Consider the following 14,424-nt stretch of genomic DNA (forward strand, 5'->3'; position numbering starts at 1 on the left):
AATGCATTCTCAGAAATACTGCATGCTTACCATGAAATAATTTCTATCCCAGAGTAAGTAATTTTTTAAAACAGATAAAAAATATGTTTTGATATCCTATTTGACAACAACAGATTTTTTTTTTTCTTAAATTATGTTACACATTGGACTTTATTCATTTGCAGAAAGGTTACAACAGAGGTGATGAAAAAAGACTGGAAAATAAAAGTAAATGTAACTCTACTTGTAGTCTTACCTAGTATAACTTGGTGTCACAGAATACACAGAAGTTGGGAAGGGGTATGGGCATATACCCTGTTACAGCAAATGTTCATGTATAGCCACAGGCTCCCTGGGGGTGGAAGTCTGCAGGGTTGAGACCAGTGTCTGTCTAGTCTGCAATCACACACAGATGGGAAAGGTCTCCTGTAGTTACAGGAGCTGCTCTGCAGCACAGGGGGCTATATACTATATCTGTGTCACCTGCACAGAATAAAGTAAACTGGCACAAGGCCATGCCTCATGGATCTGAACAGCTGCATAGCCTACTGCCTACTTTAAATTAAAGGGAAATATCAGGAATTATGTTAGCACCAGCTAACATTTTTTTTTTGGTTCCACAGAGCAGGCCATCACAGAGACAAGCTATTACTCCAGAGCTTTAAGCAGTATAAATCAATCTAGAAATCTGTGACTATATCAAATGTATCAATTTAAAAATAGAAATTATAAATTTATAAAATGTATGTGTGCTATCTCATAAACAAAACTGTATCTTACCCCTGTAGAAAGCAGGGATACCTAGTTCCTCTAAGCACTGACCTTGATGAAAACAGTACTAATTCCTCATACTTTCAGCAGAAAACTCTATCTTGTTTCAAACAACAGCTCCCACATCTGTAGAAACTCAGGAAGCCTGTAGCCACAGCTTCTAGCCCATGCAAGAAAATGGATAATCAATTTATAAGTAAATTCCTGTATGGCATGTGCTAAGTCTGGAGTTTTGTTGTAGGTAATTTTCTGCAGAGTGAGACAGCCTATCTCACAGGGCTTTAACTTAGCCTGGGACTAAACTAGCTGCTAAGCACAGGACCAGTTGCAGAAATTAATTTACCTTTCTTTAAGGAAGCAAGAATTGTGCAAACCCTGGACAGGTTTGCTGTTTTACAGACATCTCAGTATGCTGGGATGTAAGAAAAACCCATGGAAGGGTCAGATCTGACATGGTACTTGGTATGAAATGTGCACATCAGCAGAGTATTGTAATAAGTGACACAAGGCACTCTGCATGTAGGATCAAACTCTGGAAGGAATTGTGTGTATTTATAGACCTGATCCTGTAATTGTGATTTGCACAGACAAAATTCTATTAATAGCTGCAAAGTCCAACCAAACACTATCAGACGAGTTTCTGTATTTTAAATTTGTTTTTCTTGTCTGAGAATATTATGAGAACGTAATCTCACAAAACCTATTATCAGGAGAGGAGGTAAAGGATACTAAGTTGTATTTTGCGTACCATTTTGAATTTTTCTCTGTGCTGTGGCTTGCATATTAATACAGATTTCTAAATAAACTTAGATCCAATACAGCCATCCAGTGAACATAATGTCAGGGAACAATATTCAAGACTCGGAAGGGCATATGAGTGGTAATGCTTGTCCTCAAAAGAGGCCTCAAATGACTAGTGCACTAGTATTTTATAAACGTCTAGCAAGAATGTCTATAAAACTCAGGTTTCCTGGGAACCAACAGGACTGCTCCTTTAGTATATATTAAGAAGCCCTGTCTCCAGTAAAAGGATCAAATTCTGTAGAAAGGAAAATTTTTACCAGTCTTTATTTGAAAGCTGCTTTCTGTAAAGCACTATGCAAAAGCAAACATGAGGTCTGAGTCTGCTCTTATCTCTTCAGTGGCAAAATCCACTTAAAGAAGTTGTTGGAAAATGCTAGTATATCCTTGAACTTACCACATAATTATCTGAACTATTCTCATTGTAGCTTCATTCAGCGCGTTGAAGAAATCCATCAGCACTTGTCCTTTTTCTCCCATTTTCCCAATAACCACTCCAAAAACAAGGCAAAAGACAATCAACCCCAGCGCATTGATACCGTTGGAATACACCCCCACAATTTTATATTCTTGGGTTTTGTTCTGTAAATTGGAATCAAAAGAAAAAAATACTATCTGAAAATAATGAATTTACTTTAAAGAGTTCTAAAACGAAAACACATTTAGATTTTTTTGAAAGATATGAAGCTCTTTCCCAGCCACTCTCCTGACTTTCTGAAATTGCCAAGTGGGCAAGTTCAGAAATACACTAAACTGAACTTGAACACTTTGTATTTTAAAGCCATGCATGGATCTGACCAAACCTCAGCAGGAAGTAAAGCACCCCTAATTATGTTGTCCTTTCTATAAACTTCTGACAGGAGGTATGACAAGGTCTAAGTATCCACAGTCATGCTTTCAAGATTTACTCCTCTACACTCAAGATTTACTCCCCACTGGAAAGTAAAACACTGACGTAGAATCCTTGAGTTTGTTTCTGAGAAACTCAAGGGTTTGTATCTGGATCTAAGAAAAATTCACCACTGCCTAACAACTGGGACATCAGTGTAATTGCATAATTTATAGGAGAATTGTGTGCACATAACATAAAAAGCCTACTAAAGAGGTATTCATACATTCTTCTGTGCAGCATGAACATATCAACAAAAGGGTGCAATTCTTCACTACATTCAGGTTCAGGATTTAACTGATATCTCTTCATATAGCTCATCTTCTCATGCTATAATTACTTTGAGATGAAATTTGGAAGGAGTATAATAAAATGTATATTGATTTGGTATTGTTTATAGTTCTGTGTCCACATTCTATTGAATTCCTTTCTTCCTCTCCTCCAGAGTAAGTCTAGATTTCATACACCATTAACACCCATAAGCTTTCCACACCTCTAATGAAAGGCTTCTTAAATATCTTCTTCACTTTTGTTTCTGTACATTTTTTTTTCAGAGTAAAAGCTATTAATTAACAAATGCTTTATATAGTTTTGTTTTCCATTAAAAATATTTATTATTATTTTCAACTAATTTTCATTTTTAGTGCTTACAATTACAGTCATTGCTACTCAAACATCTCATGGTGATATGCATCTAGTCTTTCCACAGTGAGTGTTGAATTTCTCAGAAAACTGTTAATTCATAAGCAGATAAATGTAATCAATCTTCATTTATTTTCTTTGGACTGGTCAATTACCCATGGGATCCTCTGGTGTTCTTAAACCTACTGGAAGGACCTCCAAGCATTTACTAATTAACTTCTGTGCTCTTGTTAAAATCCATCTATGTGCTATTTCCAATCATTTCTTCATCACTAACCACATGAAATAAACCAAATTTAGTCTATGTTTCTTTTTCCTACTTCATATATTATGAAGGAATAAAAGGATAAAAGGTCGTACCTCTGAAGCCTTTGCTGTCGTAGCCATTGTAGTGGGTTCCTCTCGGAATATGGAGCTATTTTTATCTACAGAAGTTGTAGTTTTAACTTTTTCACGTTTGGTTTTATACTGGAAAGGTTTTTAAAAAAAATCCAGAAGAACTTATTTAGAAAAATGAAGAACAGACAGAAGAATAGAGAAAACTGAAGAATAGACAAAGGCCCAGTAAAAATAAAGAAAAAAAAACCAAACAATTGAACCTGAAGGTAGCAAACATAAAGACTTTATTTCCCAATTCATGAGAGCCATCAGAGCTCTGTACCTCAGAAGGTGTAGATCAAAAATGAGGTTCACAAATAATATGCTATGAATTCTGGTCCCCAGGATCCTGGATACCCCATGGATGTGCTGCAGTCTTGCAGGGCATGAGCTAGAGCTCCTGACAATGGCAAGAATTTTTTGCTGGAACAGTCTGGAGATAATTGCTAACAGCCATGCCAGGAGAGGCCCTTGGTGATGTGGTCAGCATAACTAATGCCACTATGGCAGGCAAACAGCCATTCTTAGTGGTCAAATGGGTTACATATTTCCCTTTCCCCTCATTACCAGGTCTTCAAGGTCCTGTGCACCAAGCAGACAAACTTAACAGACTTACTCTTCTGCTTCCTACTAGCCTCCAGATTCCTGGCACTAGGCTGACTACTCCTCTCCTTATTTGTCTTAAATGTTCCAGGCACCCAGCCAGACGAGTGGTGTTGATGATGCAGTCACAGAACAGGCAAGTGTAATAGCAACAAGTACACTGTCCATAAAACCAAGCAGGTACAAGTCCTAGTGAGTAACTTGGACCAAAACTGCTGCAGGAAAGTGAGACCTGGTGGTCAGGGATGCTTCCACCATTGGCTGTTTCCTTTGATGACTGCGTGACCAACCTGCATTCTTTTATGTTTTCAAGCCTAGATTATAGTTGCAAATGAAGTATATTATACAGCAAATGAAGTATTAAGATTTGACCAAATATGCAGTGGCTCCAGGTGATTAGAAAACAAGTTAAATCATGCTATTATAAAACTATTCTACACTGATTCTGCTCATAGAAATCCTGTGCTATTCTGATTGAAAGTTCTGTGCTATACTAATCATAATCCATTAAGAAATCAAGACTTTAATAGTAACTACAGTTTAATGCCACCAGCATTCTGGGATTCCTAAAAGATTCTGCCTGACCCCTAAGTGTGGGGTGTCCAGTAATGATGACAAAAACTACATAGAGAAGTTTTATAAAGTGAGTTGTGCAGCAGCACATCTGATATAAATTTCTGGGGAAGGTTAACTGATAAGTCTAATATATAGACAGAAGTTTCCTCTTTCATCTCGCAACACTCACTTTTCCTGAAAGATGTCTCAAATAGACTATTAGTTATCATCCTTTTCTTTCAAAGGATTTGGTCTGGCAGTCGATATTAGATGTGAGACACTTCAGGGTGAGGGTTAACTTACACAGGCTTCATCAGACACAGAGGGATCTTAAGAACAAGGAAACTAATCCTCATAAGGTGGTTTTTCTAACTCTTGTTGTCCCAAAAGGAAACATCCTATTTTACACACTGCTTGTTTTCTGCATCCAGCTCTTAAACAGTGCCTTTTTGGGACTTAATAGCTGATAGCAGAGTGTTTATCATAATGGAAATGGAACCAAGATGCCTTAAACCCCCATCTTTTTATAGAAGATGAAGATATTCCTGGACTTCTCAGAAAGAAGTCTTGCCTGACAACTTTTTTGGGACATAAGAAAATAATTTGTGGTTAACAGTGAAAACTACAGAAATAAAGAGGGATGTTCAAACTTACCTGTTGGAAACAGGCCTGAACAAGGTTCTCTGGGAACATATTCCTGTTAACAAGCATAGAAGCATTTCAATACTACAGCATACCAAGGAAAAGCTGTTTGCTATAAACAAAATGATAAAATTTGATGCTTAAAAACAGACCATGTTTTGTTTCTTTTAGCAGAAAGGAGTATACTTAGCATCACCAGGTATAGATAGATGGATAGATAGATGGATGGATAGATAGATAGATAATTTTTTTTTCCAAAGAAATTAAGGGTTTAAGAGTCCCAATGACTGTTTTCCTGCTTGCACTTGTTGAACTTTTGGGCTTATTTTTTAGTACTTGACATTTCTGTTGGTAAGCTACTAAACCCAGTGTATTTCATCCCTGCTACATTATCTCCTTGACTTGCATAAGGAATACAGGCACACCATCTTTATAGGATATGTCAAATATAGGCAGAAAAGAAAAATAAAAAACCTCTTACAAAGGCTGTGGTGTAAGAATAAGATATTTGGTGGGCTCTGTTGTAGTTTTGAATTCAGAAATTAATATTGGTTAATGGTAAATTCTCCCATGTTATTCTAGTGTCAAGAACAATTTTCACACACTGAAAAATCAAGAGATTAATGCAATGCAGTTGTGCGACTTCTTTCCAAATGCCAATTTCAGATCCAAACAATTGCAAAAAGAAAGCATTAATTAGTATTTGGTAAATATCCAATCCAGTGCAGAAAAAGCATTTTATATATATAATGCATTTATATACTGAAGCAGAAATTTTTTTATCTCCCCTGAAAATCTTTCACAAACTCCTGCCTTTGGTTTTCAAGTTTTAAAAGCAAAATCTAGTCAAAAGCAAAATTAGTTTGTGTTAGTGTGGGTTTTCCCCTCATCTTTACAAGACTGTCTGGTTTTGAATCCTAAATCTATTCTTTTAATCCATATTTTTGAATACAAATATGTAGGCAATTCTAATTCCTTTAAAAGATAATTTCAGATCTCTTAACTGGTAATTTACAGTCTTCAACTTCTTTGCAAGAAGTTGAGCTATAATCTGTAGCAAACCCCCAAACTACTAGATATGTGGCAGTTGATTCTTACATGACAGGTTAAGTAAAAATTCTACAAAGACAAAATGATGGGCAGGAATAGTGACCCAGAATAGAGACTAAATCCACCAGAAGAAAAAAATAATCAACAGAAATATTTTTTAAGGTACTACCTAGCCTCTAGCCTCAATTGGAAATGCAGCCTTTATTGGTGTTATTTTTCTTCAAATCCCTTATACACAGTAGCTCTGAAAACCTGCACCTGTCTTCTACAGACTTTTCTAGGGGTTTCCTTCTTCTAACCACTTTTAAAGTATCTATCATTGTCCATGATGCTAATGGGGAAAGACACATCATATGGTTGCCTTAGATACTGGTGATGCAGCAAACTTCTGGACTGTGGAAACCCTGGAAATCTGCATACTGCATCTGTTACTCTGCATGCCATCTTGAGGAGCGGAAGCACAGCTCTGCAATTTCAGCTGGTTGTCTATGCTGGATGACACGGAAGCTGCCAATCTGTAATCCACCAGTAATCCACCAATCATTTATGGATATTTCCTCAAAATAGATAAATCTTGCATGCCAATTTCTGTGAAGGAGGGATTTTTCATCAATGGTTTATTAGCTGAACTCTGTGGTGTAAAGAGAATTTTTTTTAAACAAACTGATTTGAGCAAATTTTAAAATGTCTAATTTGTTGAAATACTACCCTTATTAATCCAAACAGTATCAGAAGGCATTTTATTGTATTATATATCACAACTTTATTTGTGTTTATTTGGACTTCTGCAAAGGGGATATGGAAACTAAAAATTAAAATCTCACCTGATCAGATCCAGCAAGGCATCAACAGTATTGACTTCTGGGGTACTGCCCATTCTGTCAATCTCACTTGCTCTTTGAGTCACTCCAGGTTTAATGGTCACAACAAGGATAATCCCTGCAGAAGGAGAAGCAGAGAGCTCACAGTGCAAGCAGAGGCATTGGCACATTCTTCCTCAGTATATCCTGTGTAGCCAAACTCTTTGTGGACTCAACTCAATAAACACTTTCCCTGAGTGCTTCTGCTGGTATGTGCAGAAAAGTCTTCAGGTGGTGTCCTTAAATGTGTGGGTTCCCCTAGTACAGGAGCTACTTGCAGGCTCGCCCCCGGACTTTACCACTTTAGCTTTGTTCTTGTATGTATCAAACTACATAACTACTGCTCACCAGAGGGTAAATTACTTTAGCCGGGCTTCAGATGAGTATGCTGCAACTTTTGCAGAGTGAATATATCTAATAGCTATTGCCTTTTCCTTTATGTAGCTCTTTTTGTTACTAGCTTTCAGATATCAATCACAAGTGCACTCTGCACCCCAGAGTCACAGGGTGTTTCATCAAAGTTAGGTAGCAATATAGTTATGTAAGAGAAGGCTTCAGAAAAGGAAAGAAATAAAAAAAAAATCGTAGATTAAGAAATACTAGATTTGACCTGGTAAATACTGAAACCAATGACAAATTTTTCATTTACTTTAGTGCCTCCCTTTTAAACATTTTTTAACTATTGTTATTCTCCAAATTCTCCAATTTTTTTTTTCTTATACAAGTCCAAAGAAAGCCAAAGCAAATGAAACTACTAAATTTCAGTGAAGGGAGGAAGAAGGGAGAAAGAGCTGTTTGGATGACCCTTCAACCAGGCAGGAACAAGTCTTTCTAATGAATGAAACCAGTATGTATTTGCAAAGCTCTACATTATGAAACAAGTAATGTCATAATGCCATGGAACAACTTAAAATGGCAAGGACCTTGGGAGATCGTCTAGTTTAACACTTCATCCAAAGGTGGGACAATTTCAAAGTTAGATACGTACTAATATTAGTCTTTATATAGTATTCCTTCTTATATATTCACAGAAATTACCCAGACATATAAGATAAATTGTTTTATTTTGTTTCTTATTTAAGAAGGCAGGCTGATGATATTTCTTAAAGCAAATACAGAACATGTCAATGTTGCTTGTCAGGAATGAACTTCCTGTAAGAGGAGATGAGAATTTTGGAGATGTAGGATTGGAACCTGGCAGTGACAGAGAAGGAAAGAACCTTTAAGGAAAGAAACAAGATGACCAAAGAACCAGTATTTTCTGTCATTCTTTCAGGTGTGACACACTACATATTTTCCAATCTGAGAATTAGGAACAGGCTATCAGTTTTGCTATTGAAGAAATTCACTTTGTATTTAAGGTTGGCCTTTGACATTCATTGAGCTTTCTCACTGCTGGTCATTTTTTACCTCAGCAGACAGCTCCTAATCTCCCCTGAGCTGAAATATATGGTGAAATTGCCTGTGGCTTCACACTGGATATGAACACAGCCCCAGCCATGGACAGCAGGACTAGCTCCTCCCTGTATAGGACTACAGGTAATGTCACTACTGGTATGATTCCCCATCTCATTTCCACATCCTGTCTTGGGAAATTAGTAATGTCACAGTGCAGTACATTTGTAATTAGGCAATGCTAATTATTTAAAAAGTTACAGAATCACAGAGTACCTAATATTACAGCAATGACTGTTGTGCAGAAATAATATACAACTGCTCTCAAACCAATCTTCCCAGAAATGTTGGAATCCAAAGCAGCAACACCTGCAAAAAACAGCCACAGAAACAAAACAATAAAAACCAGTCTCATAAGAATGTTGTAATTTTTGTAGAGAGAAGTAATTATTGTCTCTTACTTCTATGCAGAAAATTTTTCTTTATTCAAGATGTTTCTAAATACTTAATTGACATTTGCACTTCTGAAAAATATCTGTAGCTGACCAACATATTTGTTTCTGCTTCTTTGCAGAAATCGTTTTCCCTTTACCCCCTCTCCCTTTTTTCTAGGACAAAGACAATTGAACTTTCTTGATTCCCTGATGTTTGTGATTAATTAGACTTCTTTGGTTTATAAGAGTATCTCACAATTTATTTCCTTATTCACTTAACTCACAGCTTCACTTTTTCCAGATCTGTAACATTTTGGCTTTAAAGCCAAAAGCCATGTGAAGGGAGCTGCTCAGGCCTGTTATCCCAGGTGGCTCAAAGGCTCATCAGACAAGTAAGGATCATTTCTGGTCAGTTTGTCTTCATTAACAGGTTTACTGTTTTTAAATTTTTGACTAAAACTTCTTCTGAAGTTTGGGTGGTCCACATTTCTCCACCTGTACATGTCGTTGTCAAGAACAGATGGCAGATTTACTAATGAAGGTAGAGAAGGTGCTGAGACAGGTATTATAAAAGTTGTATGTGTAAAATCAGTAACTAGGGCAAAATTAACATTTTGACTCCAAAACTTGTCTATTTATAACAGCATTAGTTAATAATTCACTGCTACCTCTTTATTATACATTTGTGATCCAATAATATTTGTATGTTTATTGAATCAATTTATCAAAGACTGGCTAGATTGCTTTGCATACAAAAGCTAAACCACAAGGAAGATATTTAGCCTCAGAGAAGTGTGATTTTGTAGGGAAAAATAGTTTCAAAAATGAAGGAAGAAAAATCAAGAGATCTGGCATACATGTAACTAACTGATCTTTGAGCTCAAAAAGGAACTTAGCAAGCACAGTTTAACCATGTGTTGATGTCTCATTCAGAAGGTATATTAACAGCACTGACAACTTGTGCCTAGAGTACTCAGATAATGTCCTACTAGTTCTGTTAATTGTTATTCAAAATGCAAACAATAATCAGAGGGAAGAATGAAGGTTATTTTATTTCATAATCCGATTATCTTGGGGTCTTCCATGGAATAGTGTGTCATAAGACTGAGTACAGAAGAACTACACATATATACAGAAATCATAATGCAAAGATTCTCTCACTTGTAAAGCAAATAAGGATAATCAATGAACTATTCATATGGCAAACGAATACAGATTAATGCAGAGAAAAACAATGCCACAGCTATTACAGGAAACTGTCAGCAGTAAGGATATTGTTTGAGGCACGAATAACAGAGTAAATGCAGAATCTGGGCCTTGATTTCTATTTTGCACCTTGGGAACTGGGGAGGAAAAGGTAGAAAGGAGGACTTTTCCATTGCTGTGGGCTCAGCTGTGGAAATCATGGCAGTAAGAACTCCTGAGAATGGATTGTCTTGGGAGGAAACGGTTAAAACTGGAATATTTGGGGAGGAGGAGGGAATAGTTTAGACCAAAGTGACCTTGCAGCTGGGAATGCTAAAAATGTCAGTGTGGGAAAACTCCATTTATTATGCCTAGTGTTGTTCAGCCTGTGCCTGTTTTGAGAAGTGGAATTCCTATGGCGAGATAACACACTCTCACAGACATGCAGGAAGCCTTCTGTTACAACGAGGCAGGCTGCAAGCATTTCCCCTGCACTGGCTGCTAGGATGAGCCAAGCCTAATGAAGCTCTGTCTCTATGTGTCTCGGCCAACCGGCATTGCTGGTGAGGTAAAGAAATAAATCTACTCTTTGCATTTCAGCTGTCACTTTGCAGCTCCCTTGGTTACCTCATTGTGTCAATTCACACCAATAATAACAAATAATGCTTTCTGTGGATAGGCTATTTTCAAAGGCTATCAATGTTGAAACTTCTGCACCTAATAAATTAACTTGGAAGAATTCACATATTTTTTTAAGAGAGAGCAAACAGGTATTGCCGCCATTCTCTACCTTTTAATGAAAAATAAAAAAAACTTGGAAATAATGGAATTTTATTATAAAACTTGTGCGCCTTTTTTTTTTTTTTTTTTTTTTTTTGGCCTGACAGTCTTGTTGACTTAGTTAAGAGCCTAATAACCTAATAATCATGAAAGGTTATTTTCCTGGAGTAGTCAGTTATAAAAATCCTACAATAAATATGAAAAGAGATTCCTGTGACAGGAATTCTTCTGGCTCCAAATGAAATCCCTTTGCAAACTGTTAGGCTCAGTGGAGTTACAGAGGTATAATAAAGGGTAAACTTTGCCCCTGCCTTTTTAAACTGGGTAATGATCCTGTTAGTGAGCAAGCTGTGCTAGGATCCAGCCTGTCTTTCCATTGTCATTTTGATGCTGCTCTGCTAGTAACCATAAAACCACACAAATTATTCAGACAGATATGGCTGAATAAGTACAACTATGGTTTGGGATGACAGATGTCATCCCAAACAGGTGTGGGGTTTGCATTTTTTGAAAGCTGCTGTATTCTGAAAACTGCATTCAGAATGATGATTCCATTCAGAGACTGAAACAGCATTCACTACAAGTGCCACAGACACAGGTTTACACTGGGCGATGCACACAGCTTGTTACACATGAGAAAATACGATACATAGTAATGGACTTCTATCCAGATATGTCCTACTGTCATGAATGAGCAATTGATAACACAATTATAGCTATTAGCCTTTTTCTCAAGATAACTGAAAATTGAGATTCCCTTTGTAGTTACATCGTAGCTTTACAGTTTCTTTGGAACTGAAAGAGTTAATAGAAGATGTATTGAACAAAGCACTAAAACACTACTAACTACAAAGTTAGTAGTACTAAACTACTACACAACACCAATTTCAGGTCAGAAAAACACTAATTACTCAAACTAACAGGGCACATATGCCGCTTCAGAAGGAAAGTCTGCAGTGTTATTCAAAATTACATCACAAAAGCAGTATAATTAGGTTTGGTTATCTACTTTGGATTACCACTAAACTTTTACAACTAATGTATTTGTTTTTTCTTCCCTCAGTCTATCCCCAAATTTAAACTTGTCTGAACAGATAAATTGGTAATATAATTTACTGTATAGAGTTTGAACAGGCATGATAGATTTTCCTCCATCCCATGGCATTTCAAAACTGCAATTATTTCTGATTAGTCCCTTAAATTTTCCTATTAAGTATTTCCTAATTCAGCTGTAGCCACTGAAGCACAAAATGCAATTCTGTGGCTATGATACAAAAAGGCGTAAATGAGATCATCACGAAAGACACCAACTGATGTTAAAATCTGTTAATTTATCTACCTCTCTGCCCCTATGATTTTAGCAGAAGAGATTTAAGGTTTTAATTACAGAAGTCAAATTTTGGAATCGATTGTCTAGTCTTCTGCAGTCCACGTCCCATGTTTTCTGTGTTACAGTCTCCAGCTTGAAGCTCTTAGTACTCTTCTCTTTTTTTGCCCTGTTTTCTCTATTTTGTATCACATACACTTGCAGAAGAATTCAACCCCAAAAAAATCAGTGAAATCAAGTCTCTCTATTCTACTCTTTCTTGTACAAGGACCTCAAAACTCTTCCAAAGTGAAATGCTGCACTGCAGCAATTTTTAAAATTGTACATGTTTAAAACTCTTTCCCTGAAATACTACTGGATAAAGCTACCTAAGGGAATAGTCTCATTTAAACAAAACTAAGTTTAAATATGAAACATGGTGTTCCAGAATTTTTTACCCGTAGCCACTGAACATAAAATATGTTCACTTTAGAGGTCTGTAAAAATGCATATATACAAATGGCCAAATGGGTTTGGTTTGAAGCATAGCACTGTAATTCCAGAGTTGTTCACAATGCTCTTGTGAGACCAGTGCCTTGGTCCTGTGAGATCAAGTCCTGTGAAGTACTGGAAACAATCACAGGGATCTTCTGATTTCCAATAGATATCATCCTCATAGTTCCCTAGGGGATAACACCTACATCCTTAGAATTTGTCATACCATTCTATAGATTGGAATACATGCAACTATACACACAGATTTATACTTCCAGGTGCTCTTTTTCAGTACATTATGAGAGATTTAATCTTAAATTTGGTGCAGTGGTTGACTCTGTTCAACAGAAATAATCATACTTAGACCCCCTGGCATTTTTTATTGCTGCTCTACAAATTTCAGTGCCATCATCAAGTTCATATCTTGCAGTACTTAGCTGTTCTCAAACTTCTGAAGACTGGTGGAAGCTGACAGGATCATCACTTTATCTGCACAACACATTGATCATTGTGTATATCCATTATGTATATCCATTGCAGCACAGCTACACTTGAGGATCAAGATGTGAGTTTTCTCAACACCACTTAGCGAGCCTCTAGCACTGACTGAATTGTTCTCCTTAAGTGATCCAGGCCTGAAGGAAGAGTCTGGCTCAAGGTCCTCCCAAGTTCACACTACTGACAGCCACGTGGTATATTTCTCTATTAGTTTTAGAAGCTAATTCAATTCTGACGAAAACCAACTCAAGTATGGTCCATATCAACTGCACACAGTTCTCTCAGGGTTCTGATATCTAATTCCCTATCTAATTCCCAATTGTAACAAAAATGTAACAACAAAAGTTCCTGAAGAATAGAACTATATGGCTTTTAGACCTTCTCAGCCATGACCACAATGCTGATTCAAAGGCAAAATACCATCCTGAAACTGCTCCAAGCTGCCAGCAGCCTTACTGACTAATTGAGGAACTTCTGTGGTCACTAGATAAATCACAAAATAATTCTCAACTTCTCCCAGGTGTTCACACTTTATTTCTTCATGTCCATTTTGACTCTTCTGACTGCAATATGCAGTCACTACATCATAGAAATTATATGATTGGTGAGCATCCAGGAGAGCAAAAAGTTTTTACAGAATATTGCATAAGACATAAAGAAATAGAAAACCATAGGTGATTCTTAAAATGCATACAGAGAATTTCAATAGGCAATCCTTCTAAGGGGACCACAATGTCTCATATAAAAGCAGTAATGTTATTTTATTGATGGGGTGAACTATGTTATGTGTTGTTACAAAAAGGTAATATTTATTCTTTAAAAGTAATAAGAAAAAAAACCAAAAGAGTGCTGACACTAGTACTGAGAGTTCTCATTTAATTCACTGGTCATCACAAGGCTGGTGACCAGGGCATAAAAGCAATCTTTCTTAGATGCAAGTGAAAGTTTTGAATTAGTTGCCATCTTCTACTCGCAATGGGAAATGCTATCAATACTAAAAGAGTATTTGGCCTTCAACTTCAGAAGACTGACATGCTTTTTATCTGAGGAGTGAACACCAAATTCTAGCTCCAGTGTTGAGCAAGATTATTACTTGAACAAGCAAGCTTATTGCTTATTTTCTTATTCTTCTATGTATCTAAGAGAATCCAAATTTGCATT

General features: G+C 36.7%; 1 protein-coding gene across 1 annotated transcript in view; it reads right to left on the bottom strand.

Moving 5' to 3' along the window:
* The window catches only part of SLC1A1 (solute carrier family 1 member 1), a 50,511-nt gene that overhangs the window by 11,402 nt on the left and 24,685 nt on the right, over nucleotides 1–14,424 (bottom strand). The window contains exons 3-7 of the mRNA XM_038123393.1: nucleotides 8,842–8,934; nucleotides 7,135–7,249; nucleotides 5,273–5,315; nucleotides 3,443–3,550; nucleotides 1,949–2,133 (exon numbers count right to left, since the gene is read on the bottom strand). Coding sequence (XP_037979321.1) covers nucleotides 1,949–2,133; nucleotides 3,443–3,550; nucleotides 5,273–5,315; nucleotides 7,135–7,249; nucleotides 8,842–8,934 — 544 coding nt within the window. The remainder of the gene's footprint in view (nucleotides 1–1,948; nucleotides 2,134–3,442; nucleotides 3,551–5,272; nucleotides 5,316–7,134; nucleotides 7,250–8,841; nucleotides 8,935–14,424) is intronic.

This window comes from Motacilla alba, chromosome Z (genome assembly GCF_015832195.1).
Source record: "Motacilla alba alba isolate MOTALB_02 chromosome Z, Motacilla_alba_V1.0_pri, whole genome shotgun sequence".
Classification (NCBI taxonomy): Eukaryota; Metazoa; Chordata; class Aves; order Passeriformes; family Motacillidae; genus Motacilla; species Motacilla alba.